The sequence below is a fragment of the Chionomys nivalis genome, chromosome 1 (genome assembly GCF_950005125.1).
Source record: "Chionomys nivalis chromosome 1, mChiNiv1.1, whole genome shotgun sequence".
Taxonomy (NCBI): Eukaryota; Metazoa; Chordata; class Mammalia; order Rodentia; family Cricetidae; genus Chionomys; species Chionomys nivalis.
In genome coordinates this window covers 42,374,528-42,399,659 of record NC_080086.1, presented here as the reverse complement: position 1 = coordinate 42,399,659, position 25,132 = coordinate 42,374,528, and the positions used below count along the sequence as shown (strand labels likewise).

Genomic DNA, 25,132 nt, shown 5'->3' with positions numbered 1-25,132 from the left:
TAAAGTTCCAAGCAATTCAGTGTGCTTCTGTATGTGTTCTGGACATTTTTTCCTCACTAGTGTTGTTTGGAAGAAGGAACTGCATTGCCCTAATTGTAACTTACTCTAGATACAGTATAGAAGAAAAAAGGATATATACCTCCAAAAACTTAAGACTAAGACTGCCTTCAGGAATCTGAAAAGCTTCCATGTCAAGAGAGAAAGCAGAATGAGAACCAGAGGATTGATGTTCCAGCAGAAATGTTTTGGTTGGACACAACACCTTAAACAGAAGGGTTCATATAGCAATGTTCTCTGGGTGGTGGAAAGTTCTATTGCCCAGGAGGTTTTTAGCAAGAAGCTGCAGGATCATAGCTTTCAAGGGCTCTCAGTGAGTCCTGCATGGCTGATCTCCCTAATAAAGAAGGCAGGGAGGGCACAGTTCAGTGTTCTGCTCCCTGCTCAGAAGTTGCAATGGGAACATCTGAGAATGCAGTTTAAAGATGAAGCAGAAACAAATGCCCCTTCTCTCAGTATTAGAAACAGCATTCAGCCTTTCCACTTGAGAAGCCTCCTACCCCATAACACACTGGAAATGTAGTCAAAGGTGCTAAATACCGGAACTCCATACATTCACACTGACTTCTTTGCTTCAGCAGCTCTTTTGTGCTGGATGAAAAGCTCCAGCACAGAACCACAGTGACCAAGGGCAGTGGATACCCATGAGCACTTCCTCCAGCAGGATTTCCAGCTTCCACTAGGACAAAGTTACAATGATTTTTTTAATTTTTGAGATTATAATTTAATTACAACGATTCTCTCTTCCCTTTCATCCTTTCAAATCCTCCCATATATCCTTCTACATTCTGAAAACTATTTTCTTGAAAGCCCCAAGATGCCAGCAGTACAACCATCTTGCTTTGCCCTTGGCACTCACTAAACATCTCTGTAGTCTCTGAGTTGTTCATCAGTGAACTGTACTAACACAACCACACTTTTTCATTTTGAACTCTCACACTCCAGGATGTTCTCACCAAGACACGTGAATAAAAGTCTTCTAGCAGGCAAAAATTCCAAAGCAACTTCCTGTTTCTAGTGTAGACTAGGTACTCAGTGTATGCTCGATGAATAGCTGAGCCTGTGGATGGAGTCTGGATAGGCTAAGACATCGTGCAGGCAGAGGAAGACTAAAAGATGGTCAGCAGCGTGTGGTTTTGTTCTGCAAGCAATGGCAGGAGGCTGTGGAAGGGTTTATTATAAAGCCAGTCTAAGCTCTGCACCAATCAAACCATAGTGAAGAAGTGCCTGGGCAGGGTCAGTAAGCCAGCAGAGATCTATTCATGCTGATCTCAGAGCAGAAAACAGGTATGTGTCCCAGTTCACTTCATGTGCCATGTGCAGATAGGTAAGAGCTCAAAGAGGAGTTCTTAGAAGCAAGCAAAGCACAAACATTTCATGTCACAGAAGGTAGAACAGATGGGCTTATAACCTCCCTGACCAATTCCCTACCACCTCAAAACATGCCAGAGAAAGACACACATTCCTCATCCGCCAAGAGCTATACAGAATACTCTATGATCAAAGCCCATGTTGACAGAATCTCTGGTTAAGCCTTGGCAGGCAAGAGAGGAAGAATGTGTCTGGGCATACCGTGTTTGCACTGGACTGTCACAAGTATGGAAGCATGAGCTTGGCTTGTATTGTAAGGAGAGTGCCAACTGAAGACAAGGGGGTGAGAATAACAAACAACTGGTATTCATAAGTATATTTGTCTTCCCCTTTGCTTCCCCAGGCCAATATTCCCCATTATCTCCGCTGGGAGACGCAAGCAACATTCCAATTAGAGAGTCAAACCGCGGCTTAACAATAGAAAAACAATATTTTTGAGACACAGAAATGGAAAGTGTTTCACAATGAACACATCTAATTACCCAATAACTTCATCAGGTGGGTACTCTAATTTCTAACATATACATAAAGAAGCTTAGGTGTGTTGTAAGTTGAGATGCATTACACTGTTGTTCAGGGTAGAATTAGAAAACACAAGTTACCCTGGTGATCCCAAGATTAGAACTCTTCTCCTGGGGGTAGGCTCAGGGCAGTTAGCTGTCTGAGCCAGGCATGATGGCACATTCCTGAAATCACAGCAAAAGCTGGAGGATTTTACTTTAAGGCCAGCCTGGGCTACAGAATGAGATCCTGTACCTTATCTCAGAACAACCAACCAATCAACCCCATCTAGATGCAACTGTGCTCCTTCTCGAATCAGAAAGATGCTACAAATCACACTATCCCATCACATCATCAGCTGCACATCAGCAAGGTACCTGGTAGCCATAGTGACTAAGCGGGGGTAGGAAATCAGAACATTAAATAATCACTACTTTTCTTTTTTTAGCTCTACATTTTTTTTAGAGCACTATGCCCTATCACAGATAATATGCGGCCTAGACGTAAGCAAAAGAGAAGGACAAAAAATACAAATTATATTTTTGGAACATGTATACTTTATGTGGTTAAGATATTATCACAGCAAATTGCCACACTTTGGGTTTTCTGGGCCGGTGCTCTGAAAGCACCCACAGAGGACTAACAGATGGGCAGATGGACAGATGCACACAAACAAGCAAACTAAACTGATCCTCATGGCAGACGGCCAAACACCTTATTTTCTTCGGGAACTTTGTATACAAAGCATGCCAGGCTGCTTCTACAACCTGTTTTGCCATAGATGACAGCCCAATAAAATAAAAAATTAATGATTAACTTTTGCTCCCTAGAAGCCGCTGAATAAGAAAAAGGTATTTCCTGAATAAAGCTGTGCATAGAGAGAGCTGACTTTCCCCAAGCTCTCTAAAGCAATTTTAATACGTTTTGCTATGGGCTAGTCTTGGAGCCAGCACAAGCACAAGGCACTAAAGAGGTCAGATTCTGGGTCAAAATGTTTACATAGGGTCTTGGGATTAAAACTCTCCATGAAGATGTCTATTTCTATCTTTGCTCCGACACACCTGGAGTCTGAACAGACTGAAGTACCTGGAGCTAACAGTACTGTGAGGTTAATGGTTTTACTCCAGGTTCTTTGCCAAACACTAAAGATATACAAGCCATTATGGAAGAAAGGCAAACAAATTAGAAGCTCGAAGAGAAATAGCAATTGATCAAACCAAGCAAGAGTCTTTACAGCTGCAAAAATTGCAGAGCACAAATCCCAGGAAAGGGGTTCCCTAGTGACCTGGCAACTCAAATGGCAGTGGATGCGAGACAACTTCCAGTCCACTCACAGCACACGTAAACAACAATCTGGAATTCACAGACCTCCAAGGAGTCTCCATAGTAAATCCCACTCTCGGCTGGTACCCGGAGGAACCAAGGTGAACTGGCAATAGGCTTGAGATGGAGCAAAGCTCAGCTTCAGACACTTCAGTCCCTAACTTGATTAAGCTAATATGACACAGAATCAAAAATAAAGACTCTCCAGAGAAAGACTGCACCAGCTAGACCTCAAAAGCTTGCCACAGTTTTCCACATACAATGTCTGGTATTCAATCAAAACTAACAATGTGTGGTGATGTTTTGTTTGTGCTATAACAAATAAAGCCTGCCCGAGGATCAGAGGACAGAGTTAGCCACAAGTTAGCTATAGAGGTCAGGTGGTGTGGCACACACCTTTAATCTCAGCACTCAGGAGGCAAAGGGAGATGGATCTCTGTGAGGTCAACACCATCCTAGGCTACACTAGATTGATTCAGTCTCAAAGAGAAACAAAGCCAGGCGGTGGTGGCTCACACCTTTAATCCCAGTACATGGAGCCACAGGCCTTTAATCCTAGCACTAGGGAGGTGGAGACAGGAAGGCATATGGCTGGGCGGAGAGAGGAGTATCAGGTGGGAGGAGACAGGAGCTCAGCATTCAGTCAGAGCATTCATCCTGAGGATTCCTAGAGACAGGATCACTCATTTGGTCTGAGGATTTGGTAGAGGTAAGAACTAGTGGCTGGCGGCTCTGCTTCTCTGCTCTTTCAGCATTAACCTCTATATCTCACTCGGGTTTTTATTATTAAGACCAATTCAGTTCCTGCTATAGCGATGTACATGGGAAAACAAGATGTGGCCAAAAGCAAAGGCAAAAGAAGCGCACAGACATGCTAGCCGAGCGTTTCTTAGCAGGTGTGCACATTGAAAACCAATGACAGTAGAGCTAGAGAGACAGCTCATCAGTTAAGAGCGTCGGCTGTCCTCTTCCAGAGGACCTAGGTTCAATCCCTAGCACCCACTGCAGCTTTACACAGTCTCTATCTAACTCCAGCTCCAGGGAATCTGAAGCTTTCTTCAGACATCCATGTGCACAACACATGGTCACACACATACGTGCAAGCAAAGTACATGTACACATAAAATAAAATTCTTTAAAAAGTAAATCTAAATGACTGAAGAAACAGAGTCAAAACAGCACTAAACACAAATCGGGGCAGCTGAAATGTAAAATACTGACAACACCAAGTTCTGGTAAGAACAACTTTTGCTCTTTTATCCTCTTCCTTCGGTTAGAAAGAGAGAATGGCAGCTATACAGATTCCTGTTGTGTTGCTTTCTATACTCCTCTGGACTTCTCTAACATTTCAGTTAAGAGTTTTAGAAAGAACTGAAAGTTGAGTCTGAAGAAGACATCAGTAAAAGTTAAATCATTTTTGGCTTTCAGAGTCATATTCCAAAGGTACCCTTTCTTTATTTTGCAGATGGTAAGAAAGCATTTAAAACCAGGTATACTGGTACAAAGCTGAAAGTCCAGCAGCACCGTGGAGGCAAAGGCAAGAGGATTCTGAGTTCAACGCCAGACTGGGCTATATGTTGAGCTCTAAGTCAGCCTGGGCTGTGCAACACCTCAAAAAATAAACAATAAAGAAGAACGGAAGGAAAGGAGGGAGGGAAGGAAGGAAGGAAGCAGGAACCCATGCATGAATTTAAATAGAAAAGCGGCAGTATTAGATTTGTTTTGCACAAAGACCATTCTTGATGCAAGAGATGAAGTAACTAATGAAAGACAATGATGACAGCTCATCTACTGGACAAACAAAGCTGTAAAGATCTCAATGATGTCATCAATGATTTGGGGTTTAGTTCTCAAAATGATGACTTGCAACCCATCAAATCAGAAAGCAAATGAGGTCACTGTGACAAGGATGAATCTAAATGGGACAATTTCATTGGATTAAGAGTGACATCCAGGAAATAGCCTGCAACTGGTGAAAGGGAAATGTGAATTTTCCTACAAATCCTTAGAAGAAAGTCAAGCCCATAAAAGTGAAAGCTACTGAGCACTCAGCTCAACGCCAGATGGTCAGATAGATACATTCACAATGTGCCAAAATTTTGGAGCCTTGCACAGCCCCTTCCAAGCATGCAGATGCTTTAATCTGACAGGGAAAAATCTATTTCTGCCTCTGACAGCAAATGCCAAGTCACGTCTTGCCAGGGGAGAGAGTGGCTGCTCCCAAGCACAGACTCCCCAAGTATGCACAATCTTATTCTCACTTCAAGGCACAGGTTATTTGCCCACTACTTCCACCAGCCCCGCCACAAAGGTAAGGGGGCAGAGTTTCTAAAGCACTCAGCTTTTTCACCTGCACTCCCCAAAAAGCAGATATATATCTCTAGATTATTCATGAACAGTTCACATTTATCTGTTGAAATAAAATCAAGCATATCAAACAGAAACTCATCTGTACATTCTGGAAATGGCCCCAGGCATGGAGTCCGACAGGTTTTTCATTGACTCTAAACTGGTTAACCTTCCAGGGAGAAACAAGTAAAGAATGTTCATCTTTGTCTTCTATGCATTACAAAGGTTAAGCACAGAGCATTATCGGGGAGCTGGTTTTCATACTGTTCTTCGGTCAGATTGACGAATGCCTGCTTGCTAGAGATGGAATTATTACATATTCCACCCCCAATGTGTTCAGAGACAAGAAGTATTCAAAGATGTTCTTTGTAAAAGAGGCGCTGTCCAAACACATGTTCATTTCAAATCTCAGTTTTATTGTGCAGCACTGGAGGGCTTAATTTTAGAGGCAGGGAACTTGTATTCAACACTCTTTACAAAGCAGAGTAAGTAAAACTCAAGAGGGACAGGGTGGTCTTCTATTACTGAGGAATATGATGCATTTTCCTGTCATACAAACAGGTTCACAAAACAACCACTCAATGACTCAGGTCCCTGACTCAGTAGCTACCCAGTCTCATTTTTTCCAAATAATGCTGTTGAATCAAAATTGAACCCATCAAAACCCAGGCAAGGAGTTTCATGAAAAATTTCATCTACCAGAACTTAATGGTTAATATTAAAACATGAAAGAATTTTATGGTCATTTATATATCATACTTTGATATGGAGCAGTGGTAAATGCCCCAAAATAGATATCAATATCACAATCCAGTGGGACATAAAACAAGACATTTTTATATAGCATTTAAAAGCTGAAATAAGACACATGCATGTGGCATTCCTTAGGGAAATGTGAGGTTAATGTCAAGACGAACACACGAAATCCTAGCTGTTGCCTACTTAGAGGACAAATGTCACACTATTAAGGTCCAAGCCTTCTTTACAAGATACTCACTGGGTTGTGTGCTTCCTCAACAGAATGGTGAACGGTCCACCAGTCTGAGGTCCACTCCCATGCGTTCCCCACTATGTTGTACAAGCCATAGCCATTGGGAGGAAAGGCGTCAACCTAAAAAGAAAGACCAATTACTCAGCTTGCTTTAAAAATCTCTTCGGTACATGAATGTACCGAGACCTATTTATTTCAGAATATAAATATTGATTTTCATCCCCACCTGTCAAAAAACAGTCTAAACAACAAAAGCAAAAGCCATGCCCCCTCTGCTTTGTTTTTTTAACTTTAAGCACTCAGAAGGCATTCAGAAAGCTAAGAGGGCTTTACTGAATGGCCCAGAACTAAGTGACCAACACTAGCTATAAGTATCAAGACTTGACTAGTATGAGAGAGAGGGTAAATATGGAGAGAGAGAGAGAGAGAGAGAGAGAGAGAGAGAGAGAGAGAGAGAGAGAGAGAGAGAGAGAGAGAGAACAAACAGTATCTAGGCATTCAAAATCATTAGCAGGAATGCCCTACCATATACGTTATCAGAATAAGTCTTGTCACTAAGTATCAGTATTTTGGGCCACATAGTGTTTTTCAGGACTCCAGTTGCCACATCACCTCACCCTCTCCAGAAGCTCCCTCCAGTTGACTATCTTATCTTTGAGCCTCAGTCACTGTCATTAAATAAGGAAAACATTAACTCATTATCCATGTGTTTCTAACAGTAGGTCTCTGGGATGCAGCAGTGTGCAGCAAATTCCACATTCACCAAGAAAGCACAGCACAAACCAAAGGCAGGTCAGAAAGCTCTGGGTACCATCTATGGACATGGAAGCAAAGTGCGGTTAATGTAAGACAGAGCGCAAGAGGGGAAAACACGAACTGAACAACAGTAAATCCAGGTTACTGGGTAGTTCATGACTTAAAAAGTCTCCCAGCCAGGACGGAGGGTTTAGGTCAGTGGTAGAGTGCTTGCTTGTGAGGCCCTAGGTTTGGTCCCCACAAGAGGTAGGAAGGAGGGGAATATCATAAAACGGGCAAAGGCACAAAGAAAAATTCTTTCCCTTCTTTTCAATAGACATTTTGTAAAAATCAGATTGTGATGAAAAAAGTAGTTATCTTTAAGGATTTTTCCCCTCTTTTCATAATTCATACTTTCCCATACTAACGAAGTAAGACTATAAGAATGAATAAACTAACATTCGTTTCTGGGTGCCTTCAGATGGTTTTACATCTACACATGAATACGGAAGCATCTGCTGCTTGGGCAATTCAGAGCATTTCAATCAAAGTTATAAAGCCACACTGAAGAGAAGTTCATCGAGATGAGCTGGAAAGTCGAAAAATCCCACCATGCTGCTTCCATAATCAGCATTTACTATGGAAACAGCCCTGCTTGTGCCTTGGCTCATTGAGAAATGCCATGTGCAGCCAGTATGGGCAGGGAGGGGCTCAGTGGCAAATGAGATCGTAACAAGTTTAATGAAGGAAGAGAAAAAGAGAGAATGTCTCAAACTAAAAATTCAGCTCTAAAGAGCTGGGCATGACAAGCATGACGGCAATCTTACCGCTTGGGAGTAAAATCAGAGGGCTACATAGTGAGTTTGAGGCCAACCTGGGCCACATTAGACACTCTCATATTCGCATTCTCCCTCCCTCCCTCCCTCCCTCCCTCCCTCCCTCCCTCCCTCCCTCCCTCCCTCTCTCTCTCTCTCTTCCCCGCTCTCAAAAAGCAGATTGGGACAAAGAAAGTAAGATAACAGGAACTGCCACAGAAATTCCAAGAGGCCAAACCCCAGTAGGCAATCTGAGCATACTCTGGAATAAAACTCTGAAATCCAAATGTCAGAGACAAAAGGGAAGGGAAGCCACAGAATAAGCTATCTGTTCAAAAACACAGTGGTGACCAAAAACAGTCCATGGAATTAAAATGGAAGGAAGAAGAAAGAAAAGAGATGAGTTGGCTGTGGGAAGAAAGTGGAAGATGTCATGGGGCAGGAGGGATAAGAAACGGAAGCACACATTCTAGAGGAAGGAATCGATCTTCAGGCTGCTAGAAGGTTCGGACAAAGGTGCTGTCAAGAATCTGTCCTTCATGAGGGTTGCTGGTCCTCAACAGGAAAGTAACAGTGTCTGATCAAAGGTTTGCCTCCCCCCTTAAATAACAGGATTTTGAGGTAAAATCTAGAAGTTACCACCCTCTTAATTACTAAGTTATTAAATGTGAGGAGGTCAGTATGGGGAATGAATGCTCACGGCTCATGGTTATATGTATCCCACTAACCAAAGCTTCCTTCCAGGAGCCTTGGGTGAAAACAAATGGAAAAGTTCACTCCCGCTTGAAATGCTCGCTTTCAGCCTCACAAGTCAATAAGTGTTAAAACAAAACTGAATTAATGACAGTGGGGGACAGTGACCTAGCAGAATATCCATTCTGTGCCTTAACTTCACAGTGATGAGCACTCAAAGAGTGGGGACAGGAGGACTGTGAGTTTTATGCTAGCCTGATCCTGTCTTCAAAATGCAAACAAACAAAAAAGTTAAATTCTTATCCTAGTCTTCCAGAGCATGCTGATGGTTCAGGTCAATCCAAGGTCATTTTTGTATGTGTCAACTCAACTTAAAGACAGAGGCTTGCCTCATCCTTGATCAAGTCTTGTTTCTAGAATGGGTTCCTTCAGAATTCCTGGTAACTGAAACCATTTTATCTTGGTAACTCCGGGAGCAATGTCTTCAGGGAAGTTCTGCAGACAACTGGTGACCTCTCTGTCAAACACTGTAATGTTAAACAAGGGGAAAGTAAAGCAGGAGTTTGTGTAACTAAGTGCTAGGGTGGCCCTAGGTCAATCATGATACCACAATAAAGGCAAAGTAAACATCTGCCGAGCGTCCTTATCACCTCCCCCCCAACTTGCGCGCGCGCGCATGTGTGTGTGTGTGTGCATGTGTGTGTGTGTGTGTGTGTGTATCAGGCCCTCTGAGCTTTGTGTTACAAGGGCACCCAGAAATGGCTCGATTCTTTTCTCTTCAGCTCACCTAATTAAATGTGCATACAATACCGTGGTAGTAAATACAGGAAATACCCATAACTATCCAAAGCAGCTTTACTGTGGCCTTTTACTAAAATTGACTAGTGCTTACATTATTGATTTAGTTACTTCCAGTTACCATAGACTTCTCCAAACAACAGAGACAACGCTGGCTGTTTCCTGTGCCTCTGGGATGGAACCTGCTCATCTCTCAGGACAAAATGATCCTGTCCAACTGAGCACGTGGACACTTCTGTACTTTGGCCTTCACAGTTCTCACTAGAACGCTGTTACTATAACAACCGAGGTCTGTCTCTACAGCTCCATCTGAGCCATGCCCTGGATTCAGGATTTATTGCAGCTGCTCTAGGTGGCACCACATGCACTGAGAGAGACCCCTCCTGCCGAGGTCTCCCTTCCTGCCAGGTTCTTTCATGTGTTTACATCCAGAAAAAGTTGGAAATGAGTTTGAGACAAGGAGTGCTATCCATTTTCAGGGTTACCTGCACCTACAAGTGAAGGTACTGGACTGTTCTTGCTAATAGTCAACATCTTTTTATTACATTTCTTGTGTGTGTGTGTGTGTGTGTGTGTGTGCGCACGCGTGTGCCCATGTACCACAGTGTGCACGTGGAAATCAGAGGACAATTAACAGAAGTCTTCCTCCTCCCAACATCTGGATCCCAGGGATCAAACTCAGATCGTCAAGCTGGGTGGCAAGCATCTTTACGCACTGAGCCACCTCACCAGCCCAGACAACCAACACCTTTCCTGGAGTTTGATGCACTCATATCAGGCACCTTGTATATATATACCAACCTATCTCTTACTTTTTAAAAAATATTCCCAGAAGTAATTAGTGTTCAAAAGTTAGAAAACTTCTCTCTACTCCCCATATCCCTTCCCTTTCCCTCCAGGAATCAAACCCAATGCCTTGCCTGTAGCTAAACATGTGTTCTATTTCTGAGCTACACTCCCAACCTAGAAAACTTTCTTCACTAAATAGTATTCAGGAGTGCCCATGGCCTGTTTCTTTTCATTGATGTAGAAGAGTTCCTTTCTCACGGAGCTCTTACCGACAGTCCAGTAGTGCAGCTCTGTTTAAAAACTGTCTCAGTTAATTTGTGCTGCCATAACAAAATGCCATAGCCTGAAGCATTGATAAACAGAGACATGTCTCACACATCTGGAAATTGGGAAGTCTAAGATGGAAATCTCAGTAAGAAAGGAATTTGTGTATCCCTCTGAAGGGACTAAGGAGAACTGTGTCCTCCTATGGCCAGAGCCAGAGCACAGCCTATTCAACTTTGAGCCTGTCTGTAAAAGTACTCATGATACCAAATCATCCCATAGTCACCTCCCCGAGGCCCTTCTCTTAGCTCTGTTAAACTGAGGACTAAATTTCAGCAGAAGTTTTGAGGGGTACCATTCTTCAGACCAGACAAAGACATTTCTACTTTCTCTTACCATAATGAGGAAAGAAGTTTTGTGATGGAGAAATAGCCCATAACAGGGTTTTCTGGAAGAAAACAATTGTTTTCTTCCAGCAGTCTTTCAAACAGTTTTTTTTTCTTTTTTTAATTTGTATTTTTTTCCTCAAGAAACTCTTCCTGCAAAGTCTATTTATATATTTGACACAGATATGTTATTTGGAATATGACCAAACGGTTGGAAAACTTCAACTTGAAAACTAACTAAACGAGAGTTAAAGACCAAAAAATTCTTGGAAAAGAAAGCGCGAAGGAGCACCTGATCTAAGAGAAACTGAAAATCAGTTTGAGCTATTGTTAGGTGCCATAATGTTTAGAGCAGAATTAAGTTAAAAAACAAGTTGCTTGAGGACACTTAGCCTGTACAGGCTCATGATGCCTGGTGTTTGTATCCAGTTCCATGTATGTGAGTTACATATATGTTAAGCCAACACAAACTGAGGGGAGATGATGCATTATTCAATAGAGGCAGAAAAGGCAAACCAAGCCATCTGGTAGCTGGTTCCTCCTCAACTTTCTTCAGGATCGCTGTTCCTCTCCCAGACGTAGAGTTTTCTTTGGTAAGAAATTAGCGGTCGGGGCTGGGGAGATGGCTCAGTGGTTAAGAGCTTTTCCTGCTCTTCCAAAGGTCCTGAGTTCAATTCCCGGCAACCACATAGTGGCTCACAACCATCTGTAATGAGGTCTGGTGCCCTCTTCTGACCTTCAGTCATACACACAGCCAGAATATTGTATACATAACAAATAAATAAATATTAAAAAAAAAAAAAAAGAAATTAGCGGTCTTAGGGAGGTGATGATTTCTACCTTCCTTCAGGCTTAGCCAAGACTTGTGGTATGGAGCAGGGTACAGAATGAGGACTTCGTGGGGGCCTCTTGGCCGGAAGAAGTAGTGCAGGAGCTAGATGCACTATGCCTGGCACACTGCAAAGCTGCTGCCACAGTCACCATTAACCCCTACAATGAGTGGAAAGGCGGGGACCATAATGCTAACCCAAGGGGAGAATTCCAGGCTAGTTTCCTCTACCCTGCATGTCTCTTTCTAAACCTCCCAAGGTCAGCATCACATAGTCAGAAAGAAACATCTGATGATTTCTAGCGTTCAACACTCTTGAGGATCAATAGTGTCAGGAGAACAATGCCAGCCAGAGAACGAGAGATGCCTTTCACTCCATTTTTTTTGCGGGGGCGGGGGGAGGACTGGTTTGTGTTTTTTGCTTTGGTTTTTAACAGTGTGTGTGTACGTGTGTGTGTGTGTGCGCGTGCGCACACAATGTATTTGGACATGCTTGTGCCACAGGGCAAGTGTGGAAACCAAGAGACAACTTATGAGAGTTTGCTCTTTCCTCACACTACACAGGTTCGAGATGGCAACTTAGGTCACTACACTTGCCAGGACTGAGGAGTTTCCCTGGCCCTGGTTTTGTGTGTTTAAGATAGGGTCTCAAGTAACTTGAGCTAGCCTAGACCTCACTATGTAGCTACGCTGAACTTCTGATCTTTCTGCCTCAGCCTCCCAGCTGCTGGTATTAAAGGCACGTGGTGCAGCGCCAGGTCCTTTCATCCCATTTCGAGAGTGCCTCAACTCCCAAGGTCAATGCCCTTCTCTCGAAGCCTGGCTTGTTGTGGAATATTAGTTTAAGATGTGGTATGCTCGCTTAGGTTGTAGAACATTTGTTTAATGATGCAAAGATGTGCTGCATTCTTTTATGTTGCATTTGTGTAACTCTGTGAAGCTGTGTTACTTTGTCTAAAACACCTGACTGGTCTAATAAAGAGCTGAACAGCCAATAGCTAGGCAGGAGAGAGAAACAGGTGGGGCTGCCAGGTAGAGAGAATAAAACAGAAAGAGAATCTAGGTTCAAGAGAGAGCAAGAACAGGAGAGCAGAATGCCAGGCCGCCAGTCACCCAGCCACACAACCAACCATGGAGTAAGAAGGGAAGAAAGACATATAGAATTAAGAAAGGTAAAAAGCCCAGAGGCAAAATATAGTTACAGAAAAATGGAATAATTTAAGTTAGGAAAGCTGGCTAAAAATAAGCCAAGCTAAGGTTGGGCATTCTTGCACATTGATTTGGGAGGTGGGTGGTGGGCCCCTGGAGAGTTATCAAAACAAAACAAAACAAAATTAAAACAAACCCACAGTGGCTACTCACAGGTGCAGTTCCTTGGAAGCCATCCTCCCCAGTGTTGGCCACAGGAAACTCGCCCTGCCAAAGGTTGGCATAATGCTGGCCTTTGGGCTGCAGTTTGTTGCCCCAGGGGAAAAGCCTATCGGGGAGAGACACAGGCATCAGCACGGTGCACAGGCTTCTGGACTGCAGTCAAGAGAAAGGATGCAACCAAAGAGAGCAAATAATGCACGATTGTTCCGAATGAACTTATGCCTTAAAAGACATACTCATAAATATAGCTTTTATTTGGAATCTTAAAAAATGTCTTTATAACAGTTCATGTCAAGGGCATAACAACTGTGGGCTCCCCTCACTGGGGAGAAGGCCCGAAGTAAATGACGTGGCTGAAAGAAGCCGTCTAGAAATCTGAGAAACGAAGCATCATCCTGGACTTATATGGTAGCATGAGCAGGCACAGCACACCACACTTTTTTTTAAAGCCTTGTCTATTTTAAGGAGCTTTTCCTAGAAGATGTGACCCAAACATGAGTTTTCTATCTTATGGCTGTAGGAGCAGAGAAATACCACTGCTTCAGAAGACAGTTAAAATAAGAAAATAATAAAAACAGGGCAGCCTGCCAAGCGGCTCTGGGAGGGATATACAAGAGGGGATGCACGGCTAGAACTACTCTGGGACTGCAGAGAGCCCGTTTGGCCCCATACCTGGCTTTAGGAACTGGAAAGAGTTGGTGACTCACCCCCTAGTGTCACCAAAGGACCTCACAAGGAAGAAGAAAAGCTAGCAAGAACAAGAGCTATCATTAATCAACTTTCTGACCACAGCAGTTCCACGGAGCTGAAAGGAAGAGGACGGGGGTGGGGTGGGGGAGAAGGGGTGGACTCCGGAAGGCTGGATAATGCAAGGCCTTCCAAGGTGAGTACCTGTTCTGCAGGCCTCCTCTACAGCTGTACTCCCACTCTGCCTCCGTGGGCAACCTCTTCCCTGCCCACATGCAGTAGGCAACAGCGTCATTCCAGGAGACATGGAGAACCGGATGATTTGGCCTAGGGAGGAGCAACCACAGTTAAAAAAAGACATTGACCTGAACAGAAAACAGGAACTATATTCAGAAAGCGATCATAGTCACCCTCCCTCCGTCTGGTCATGACTTCAAAGACTAGCCATGACACATCTGTACTGTCCACAGGGACTTTAAGTCTTAGACTCCCAAGTGGGTCACAGCTAGTCTTGGGCCTGAACTCAAGCATTTCTTTACTTTGCAGCCTCGGATGCCACAGTTCCACGAAGATGGCAGACACAGGGAAGCTCTGCCCACTGGTTCATTGCTGAGAGTGCCATCAGCAGATGCCGAACAGCCAGGGGCACCTTCGAATCCCCAGTGACTATCACAACAGGAACATAAGGCCCACAGAGACTCGGCTCATAGGCTGTACACACCTCAGAGCTCCATGTGAACTGGGCCAGAGCTTTGTTGGGCCTGCACTGCAGTTTTGGCATCCACTCCCTTACTCAAGTTTGGGTCGCTAACAGACATTCTTTTCTACATGTCAAACTCTTACCTTAGCCTGTTTCCAGACACCTGACTTTAAACTTTGTGTCTTTCTGCTACCCTGCTAAGAATCAGCCAGTGTAATCTGTCTCATGCTAGCACAGTGGTTCTCAACCTGTGGGTCACAACCCTTTTGGGAGTCAAAAAACCCCTTCTCTGGGGTTGCATATCAGATATCTGATATATCAAATATTTACTTACATTTCAATTCATAACTAGCAAAAGTAAAATTATGAAGTAGCCATGAAAATGATTTATGATTGGGGTCACCACAACATGAACACTGTATAAAGGGTCACAGCATTAGTAAGGTTGAGAACCACTGTTCTGGCCGATGCAAATCAGCCTTTCCTGAAAGATGGAGGAAGTCAATGGCACTGAAATCACTGGTCACTTTTTAAAGTGAATTAGACTGGCCCACTCCACCCCTCATGCATATCTGAATTCCTACCAGGATATTCATTAACTTTCTCAAAAAATGCTCCTGAGTAACTCAGCATCTAGTACAAAATTTTGAAAGTACAGTTCAATATGGCGGGTGCAGCCCAATGGTAGAACAAGTCTTAGCACCACAGGCTGAAAATGCACTCTCCTTCGGGTTTTCCTTCTTCTATTAGCTTGACAATCAACTTTGGATTTGGAACAGAAGACATGAATTGGGAACTAAGAAGCCCAGTTCTCCCCAGGTCTCCTGGGATCCTACAACATTCTACCTCAGTGTCTATTTCTAGAGGAAGCCAGCTCAAACTGTGAAAAGTTCGGTATCTGTCAAGGGGTTGGATCTCTGAAGTTGAACTTCATGTACTCCCCGCTCCCTGATTGTAAGGGCAATAACCCAGAACGTGGTTAAAAACAAAGACCTAAAACACCATCTGAAGAACCGGGTTAGGAGAACACGGTTCCAGAACTGTTTGGAAGCTGAGTCATAATCAAATCCCCTCTCCATCTCCAGGGTTAGCATGCATCTCTATTTTTGCTTAAGATAATTACCTCCTTGTCACCCTGGAGACCTGCTGACCGACTTGCCACTCTGGTTTTTTTAGTCAGACTGTAGCTTCTAAGTATGTCATTGCAGGACTAAAGAGCGTGTAGATCCTATACCCAAGGCCACCTGGTAGGACACAACTACTTATCCGTAAACAGTCTTTTCCCACATAAAGATTCATTCATGGCTAGACTGCCATTAGTAAACGTGTCATGAGATTTGTGATGGTCTATCCAAAGGGAAGAAATCTGGGAGAACTCTGACAAGACAGTGGCTAGGCCTTTGCAGACATTATTTCCTGCCATCCACTTCCTTCCCCAAGAGCGGCTGGCCACGCTTGCCATTCACTTTACATATGAAGACAGCTACTGAGTTCTGCAAGAGCACAGAATTGTTTTTGAATGAACCACATAAACTAGGCATGACCAGACTCACCTGTGGAGAACAGTGGAGTCTGGGCCCTCTGGGTGCCTCCAGTTAGCGCCTTTGACAGGTAACCACCATGGAGCAGCTGCAACCTCAAAGCAACCGAGAAGAGGCCCTGTCAGCTACCATGACTCCAGAAAACACTGAACTCATATACACAGTCAAAAAGATAAGTAAAAATCTCACTTAAGGTCGTGAGGTCTATTTGCATTCAAAAGCATATGCCTTTACAGAATATCAGGACAACAGAGTTACATGTAAATATATCTTCAAACAAAAAACTATTAATCCATACCATAAGGTACAAGTGACTCAGCAGATATATGTGTATGTAAGTGTTGCATAGCTCCGGGATTTTGTAAGGTTCCCCTTCCCATTGATCCTCTAAAATCTGTGACTAGTGGGAGAAAGGTACATCTCCATCTTAAATGACAGGGAGGGTCTGGGCTGCCACGTGGGACCACGTTGGTGTCTGGGAGCCACACTACCACTGGAGCCATACCAGAGTGGCCTGTGCTTCCACCTGGGACCAAGATGACACCCAAGCCAGGGCAGCTGATGAGGACCACGTCTAAGTCCATGGTCCTACCACAGCCAGGGTCTATGTTGATGTCCACAGTCCGTGGTGTCACCAAAGGCCACAAGGATGCCCAGAGTCTAGGCTGCAACCTGTGGCCATGTTGGCACATGAGGGCCATGTTGCCGCCAGGGCCACACTAATCTGCATGGTCCCTACTGCCACCTGGGGCCATGGGTGTCATCCAGCCCAGGGCTGTTTCATGGACCATTTCTGGGTCCTTGGTACCATCATAGGTGGGTCTCTAATGGCTATAGCCTTTGGTACCACTAAAGGCCACATCCTGTGGCCATTTTGGTGTTGGAAGCTGGAGTCATGGTGTTGTCTGGGCCAGCACTGCTGCCGAGGGCCATGTCTGCATCCATGGCCCAACTGCAGACAGGGTCTGTGCTGACATCAGTGATTCCTAATACTATCGAAGGCAATGCCAATGCCAGGGGTCTATTGGTTTCTGAGGGCCTTGCTGCCACAGGGGCCATGCCAATCTGAGTGGCCTGCACTGCCACCTGGGACCATAGTGACATCCAACCCTGGGCTGCTACCAAGGACCATGTCTGGGTCCCCGGTCCTACCACAGTCAGGTTCTACATTGATGTCTGTGACCCATGACACAACCAAAAGCCACATGGATACCTGGGGCCTAGGCCACAATCTGAGGCCATGTTGGTACCTGAGGACCATATTGCTGCCAGGGCCTTACCAATCTGAGTGGCCCATGCTGCCACCTATGGCCATGGGGGTCATTCAGGCCTGGGCTACTGCCATGGGATATATCTAGGTCTGTAGCCCAACATGGGCTGATGTCCATGGCTCATGTCACCACATATGTGTTGAAAGCCAAGGGCCTTGCTGAGCCAGCCCTGTCCCTCACTGCACCCAAGACAGCTGGCCCTGCCTTCTTGCTAGACACTGCAGCAGGAGAGCTGGACCCTCCTGCTAAGGGAGAGCTGATCCCCAGCACTCATGAGAGATGGCCCTACCCCTCACCACAGGGGGCAAGATATCCAAGAGGGTTTCAGTAAGGGCCCAATGGTTGGCCAGAGGTGTTGAACCAAACTAATGACTTATTACAATGAACATTTTTCAGGTGGGGCAAAAGGGTTTACTGAGTGACACACTGCAGTTCCCAATGCCACTAGAATGAATGAAGGAGTGTTGGAAAGATGGAGGAAAAAGGTAGGTTTTTGTTTGTTTTGTTTTGAAGTAACTTTGGGGGAACATGCTGCAGGAATGTGTGGTAGATATAGAAGGAGGTGAACAGGATTGGGGTGCATGACGTGAAATTTCCAAAGAGTAAATAAAGAGTAAATTTCCAAAGAGTAAATAAAGAAGCAGATATATAGTAAAAGAGAAGGGGAAACAGTTAATCTTCATGTTAAACATGAGGTGGAAGGTTATCCAAAGAGGGCAGGGATCAAGTGGAAACACATAGAGAAAAAAGTGAACTATGTTTAAAAGACCACGGTTCAACCTGCAGCCCAACATTAGCTGGGTAAGTTCATGGTGTTTCCTGACAGCTTTCATCTGTGAAATGGGATCAAGATCCAGCCACAACTAACTCAGACTCCAGAGGAGGCCCAATCCAGTAAGACTGCAAAGCCCTAAGAAAATCGTTACTAGAAACGTAACAACTTTTTAGGGTTCTGTTGATTGTGTTCACCAGTGTAATGAGAGGGGGAAGGGGTCCCCACTGAGTGACTGGTTAGAACCTAAAGCTGTGATGCCAATCAAAATTAGCTTTGAATTATGGCTCTGCTAGTTACAGTATTTAATCCCTCCAGGCCTGCTTGCTCATTTGCAAATAGAGCCGCAGCTCTATTAGAGTGAAGAATTCTAGAAAATGGGCTTAAGGCTTGCCCTTAGCAACTTAGGGTAATGACTGAGCAAGCAGTGGGGAAAGGGAACCAGTCTCACTGAGCATGGTCTTGTGACAAGCAGACACAAGGAGAGCCACATAAATCAATCATTACTGCTAACAGTGAAGAACAGAAAGCTGGGAATGATTCTCCTAACAAAAACTAGAGCAGACTCAAGTTTAGCCCCATGACAATAGTATTCTCAACAGACTGCATTCTTGTGAGCTTGATGGGGTGGAAGTGACAGGGACTGTGTCCCTGCTAACAATAAACACTGTCACCGTGAACAAGACTACTCTCATTTATTTTTTCACATTCAAAACACTTAAGGTATCTGCACAACAATCTGATGAAAAGGGCATTTGCTTGAAGCACTTTAACAGAATGGTGCTTTGTCCTTCACCACAGCTGCAAGGCACTGGCTATGGCAGCACTCGGAAGTGGAAAGCATGGCTTCCTTCACTCATTGGCAGCTAATCTTGGTGTGTTCTGTGTGGTGCCCGTGACAGGCAATTCACTTGGTGTCAAGGAAGGATGTGCACAGAAAGCTCAGGTCACCCACTCTTGGATTTCAAGAAGGTAATCATATAACTCGGCCTGCCCAACTTCACTCGCAACACAAAACACTGCAGTGGAAGATCCTAGCTCTGAAAGTTAAAAAAAGAAAAAACAAACTATATCAAATCTGGATGGTAGATACTGGGATGCCTTTATTTTTTTTCATGCCATTTCCTATTTTGAAATAATTCTTTAGCAATGAAAAGGAATACAGTGTCTGTTTATATCCATTCTGCCTGCCAATGGGCATTTGGGCATTTCCTGTTTGGAGCTATAATAAATAGTAATTTGAATATTCTTCAAAGAGCTTACAACTTTGGGTAGCACCCACCTCTGCTCACTGTACTTTGTGGAAAGGGCTGCAGGTTCCACATAACCCAGCTTTAGAAGAGACAACAAATACAAAGTTAGGAGAAGAAGCTCCCCAAGCTCCCCAGTCGTTCTTCCAAGGAGAATATCCATGGAGTTGGGTTCGCCATAGAAGACCCAAGGGCTACTACAGCAGTGGTCTGTCAATTCTTTCATTATCCCTAGCTCTTCCTTGAATTCAACTGGCTACAGATACTTACAGAGGACCCACTAAGTGACAGGCACCAACCCTAATTCCCAGGGGGAGTCTCCGGGTCCCTGTGATACAGGATAGAACAAGGGCAAAAAGTAAAAGGATGTGAGAAAACAAAGAAGTTCTCCTTGCCTGGAATCTACTTGGCCTTTCTTGCTGAGTCAAAAACAAACAAAAAAACCCACAGCTGATATTGCCAAAACTGCCACTAGGGGCAATGCAGGTTTGAAGGCTATGGCATCAGTAAGATGCTCATCAGTAACATACTTATCCTAACATGCTCATCTAGAACAAGGTTCCTGACTTCCCTTCACGCTCCCTTTCTCAGCTTTTGATTTTTTTCTTTTCTTTAGTTTCACAATACTCTAGCACGCCACCCAAAATGAACAAGTTTTAAGGTCCTGGAGCTATACAATGACCAGCTTCACTGATGTCCACAGAGAAAAAAAGAACCCATAATGCAGGGCATAAGGAGGAGATACTGTGACCCCAAGTCTTTGATCAAAGACCACAAAGTCCTGTTTAGTCCAAAACAGCAAGATCTGAATGCAAACATATATGCAGACTACACAGAACACAAGCAAGAAATGCAGTGATACATGCGGACTCACAGAACACTGCTTTTAAGTAAAAATTACAAAGTACCCAGCTGTCCTAAACTTAGTTATTAAAACTTACCTAAACATGGAAATGTATCATGCATTGTTATTAACCTATAGAGCATAGATCTGACTTTGTTTCCATAAAATATTTGTGTTAAAATGTACGTTAGTATAGTTAGAAGTAACTATAAAACTCCAGGAAAATCTACATACACTTAACAAGGTGAAGGACCAGAAGAGATGCACGTTTTTTTCTGTAATGAGCATGCATCATACAACATGCTTTATTGGCCTTGGCATCTGGACACTCTCTAGGCCATAATTCCATCTTGGTTGGGGCCTCCTGTGGAAGGCAGAACGTGTAGCAGCATTTCTGTCCTCTACCCACTGCACACCAGTTGCATATCCACTGTGGCACACGCAGAAATGAATCAAAACATTGCCACATGTTCCCCTGAAGAGCAAACCGTCCACCACAATCGGGAAAAGCATTAGTTATCTGAAATGTTAATGCATACTTCACCCTGGCACAGTGATAAACGTGCCTGACTATTTAGCAGGTACATACTACCTGCACTTGAAAACAGTACTACATGTTACAAGACATAAAACCTCAAGCTTTCTACCCTGTCCAGACCCCGGTTTATTCATTTGAGAAGTAGAGATAAAAATCCCCTGTGTTGCCTATGGTTATCATAAGAATTACATAACAAAATGCATACAAAACATTTGAATAAGGAATAAGAATCACCAAGCATTAATTTACAAGTCTCACTATTATATATTCATGTTATTGCATGTTACAAAATCAACTTAAGGTGTCTATAGAACACATATTCCAATTAGTAAAAACCTACCACCAATAGCTTTCCAGTCTGTGCTTCATCCACTCATCAGATGACCCCTTCAGAATACTCACAGGCTGTGGGAAGTGCCCACGGGCTATAAAGTCAAGGAACAGCATGTGTTGTATCAAAGGATTCCCAAGAAGAGTATGTTATGACAGTCTTTCATCACGGGCTTGATTCAAGAATTATCTACACATAAGCCAGCCTGTTCCTTTGCAGCAAGATGCACCACGGAGAGGACAAACAGGAAGATGACTTCCAAAGTAGGCAAAGCCTCAGGACAAATAAGGACACTAATGACATGCCAGTCCATGAGACTGACCGTAGTTACCACTGTGATAGTCAGATGCAGAGTCAAAGTCTCCAAATGACACAAGAAACTAAAGCCACTCCACGATAATTATGTTGAGACCAGGCATGGCCTTGCTCATCCTGGACAATTTGCTCTCGATGAGCCAAGATGCTTTCTGATTAAACTCATGGTATACTCCATTCAATGTCACGAATACCTTCTTCTTGCAAATGCCAGTTTTTAATTTTTTTTAAATATATGTGTGTGTATTTAAATCACATAATGTACCCCCCATCACACCTACTTTCTAGTCCTCAGAGTTTTGCCCCACCCCACCCCTCTGATAAAGAAGAAGGAGGAGGAGGAAGAGGAAGAAGAAGAAGAAAGGAAGAGGAGGAAGAAAGGAAAAGGAGGAATAGGAAGAGGAGGAAGAAGAGCAGGAGGAAGAGAAAGAGAAGGAAGGAAGGGAGGAAGGAAGGAAGGAACAACAGGTCCAATTGCACTGCCCACACAACCACTGGCACATGGTCAAACTTCCAGTGGCCAGCCCCTTAAAAGAAATTGAATCCTTCAAGTCCAAATGGATTAAAGACCTCAATATCAGTCCAAACACACTGAACCTGATAGAAGAGAAAGTGGGAAGTACTCTACAACACATGGGCACAGGAGAACACTTCCTACGTATAACCCCAGCAGCACAAACACTAAGGACATCATTGAATAAATGGGACCTCCTGAGACTGAGAAGCTTCTGTAAAGCAAAGGACACTGTCACTAAGACAGAAAGGCAACCCACTGACTGGGAGGAGATCTTCACCAACCCCGCAACTGACAAAGGTCTGATATCCAAAATATACAAAGAACTCAAGAAATTAGACCGTAAAAGGTTAATCAATCCAATTATAAAATGGGGCACTGAGCTGAACAGAGACTTTTCAACAGAAGAAGTTCAAATGGCCAAAAGACACTTAAGATCGTGCTCAACTTCCTTAGCAATCAGGGAAATGCAAATCAAGACAACATTAAGATACCATCTTACACCGGTCAGAATGGCTAAAATCAAAAACACCAATGATAGCCTCTGCTGGAGAGGTTGTGGAGAAAGGGGCACTCTCATCCATTGCTGGTGGGAATGCAAACTTGTGCAACCACTTTGGAAAGCAGTGTGGCGGTTTCTCAGGAAAGTCGGGTTCAACCTACCTCTTGACCCAGCAATACCACTATTGGGAATATACCCAAGAGATGCCCAAACATACAACAAAAGTATATGTTCAACTATGTTCATAGCAGCATTGTTTGTAATAGCCAGAACCTGGAAACAACCTAGATGTCCTTCAATGGAAGAATGGATGAAGAAAGTATGGAATATATACATATTAGAGTACTACTCAGCAGTAAAAAACAATGACTTCTTGAATTTTGCATACAAATGGACGGAAATTGAAAACACTATCCTGAGTGAGGTAAGCCAGACCCCAAAAGAGGAACATGGGATGTACTTACTCATATTTGGTTTCTAGCCATAAATAAAGGACATTGAGACTATAATTCGTGATTCTAGAGAAGCTAAATAAGAAGGTGAACCCAAAGAAAAACATATAAGCATCCCCCTGAATATTAACCTTCATCAGGCGATGAAAGAAGACAGAGACAGAGACCAACATTGGAGCACTGGACTGAAGTCTCACGATCCAAAGGAGGAGCAGAAGGAGAGTGAGCACGAGCAAGGAACTCAGGACGGCGAGGGGTGCACCCACACACTGAGGCAATGGGGATGTTCTATCGGGAACTCACCAAGGCCAGCTGGCCGGGGACTGAAAAAGCATGGGACAAAACCGGTCTCGCTGAACATAATGGACAATGAGGACTACTGAGAACTGAAGAACAATGGCAATGGGTTCTTGATCCTATTGCACGTAATGCCTTTGTGGGAGCCCAGGTAGTTTGGATGCTCACCTTAATAGACCTGGATGGAGGTGGGTGGTCCTTGGACCTCCCACAGGGCAGAGAAACCTGCTTGCTCTTTGGGCTGAGGAGGAAGGAAGACTTGATTGGGGGAGGGGGAGGGAATGGGAGGTGGTGGCGGGGAAGAGGCAGAAATCTTTAATAATTAAATAAATTAATTTAAAAAAAAAAAAAGAAATTGAATCCTTCCCCACCCATACCTCTCCATCATTTGTGGAGAAGTACATATCAGCATCTTTATCACAATTGTTAAAAGTTTCTCTTCAATGGCTTTCTGTCTAGGCTGTTACTTTTTTTTTGGTGGGGGTGGGTCACAGAAGCCTTCTATATCTCTCTTTCTCAACTATGAGTCTACAGTCATCCAACTTCCTTGCCCTTCAGAGTCAGTGGTAGCATGGATCAAGGACTTTCACAGAGTTTCTGGCAACAGCATGAACCTTAGACATCAATATAACCCCTGCCTGCAGTAAGACCATGGAGCCAGACAAGGCCCTCAGTGGCAGCACTGGCCAGGGACAACAACATGGCTTCAGGTATCAGCAAAGACCATGCATCATGGCCTTTGGTGGTAACATGGGCCACAGACATCAACATGTCTGATTTTTATTTAAATGTGTATGAGTGTTTTTCTACATGTACATCTATGCATCACGTGTGTTATTGGTACCTAACAAGGCCAGAAGAGGGCATCAGATCCCTGAGACTGGTGTTGCAGAAAGTTGTGAGCCTCCATGTGGGTGCTAGGAAACAAACCCAGAACCTTTGGAAGAGAAACCAATGTTCCTAACCTAGCCATCTCTTCAGTCCCAAATGTCAGGGCTATTAAATCCATGTCTTTAAAAACTTGTCTTTGAACTTCTGGCTCTGCCTTGAGAATAAATGCTATTCTGTCACATCTAGGAGACTTTATAAAATAAAGCAACTTTTATGAACAAACACACATGGGGAGTTATCCAGCATTATACTGCAAATGATCCTACCCCTAACAATGCTCTTTTCTGGGTATTTTGTTTACTGAGTAGAAGCAGCAATGAGGACAGGCTGCCATAAAAACATAAAAACCACCTCATCCTAAGACAAGAAAGTCTCTGTTGGATGTGGCTGTCCACCTACACGTTTGTTGCTCAACCAAGACAACCTCAAGTTATAGCACTGCTTTATATTCAAGGGGAAAGGCTTTAAACATGACCTAGTTCTACTCAGCCATTTCCATAGCAACTGCCTTGGGTTTAAGTCGAAACAGCTGTACCAGCCTGCCAGTGACCAATGGCAATGAAAACAGAACCCATGTGAGTCTCATGCCCCCTCAAGAAATGGACATCAGAGAGCAAAGACACGGTTTCCCACCTCTCCTGTGGGACATAGCCAGACTTGTAGTAAGAACTTATAAGAAGGAGGAAGGGGAAAAGAGCAAAATGCATTTATTCTTGCCAGAGGTGGTAAATTATGCTTCTTATACACACTCAGCCCAGAATAAAACCCACACAGAAAAAAGATGGAATACTGTGTAATTATGCACATTCAAGTTTAAAGATGTCAAGCTCACAATTTTACAACTTCTCGCTCAAAAACTGAATGCATTTAGACAAGCAGATTAAAAAGTCAGAGGTTTCTTGAAATGTAGTATAAACATGACAGCTATCCTTATAAAAACAGTCAGGGAGAATTT

General features: G+C 43.8%; 1 protein-coding gene across 1 annotated transcript in view; it reads right to left on the bottom strand.

The window, feature by feature from the left end:
• Positions 1-25,132, bottom strand: part of Sumf1 (sulfatase modifying factor 1) — a 91,508-nt gene that overhangs the window by 37,333 nt on the left and 29,043 nt on the right. The window contains exons 4-7 of the mRNA XM_057775709.1: positions 16,213-16,295; positions 14,164-14,286; positions 13,264-13,378; positions 6,599-6,712 (exon numbers count right to left, since the gene is read on the bottom strand). Of these exons, the coding sequence (XP_057631692.1) occupies positions 6,599-6,712; positions 13,264-13,378; positions 14,164-14,286; positions 16,213-16,295 (435 nt within the window). The remainder of the gene's footprint in view (positions 1-6,598; positions 6,713-13,263; positions 13,379-14,163; positions 14,287-16,212; positions 16,296-25,132) is intronic.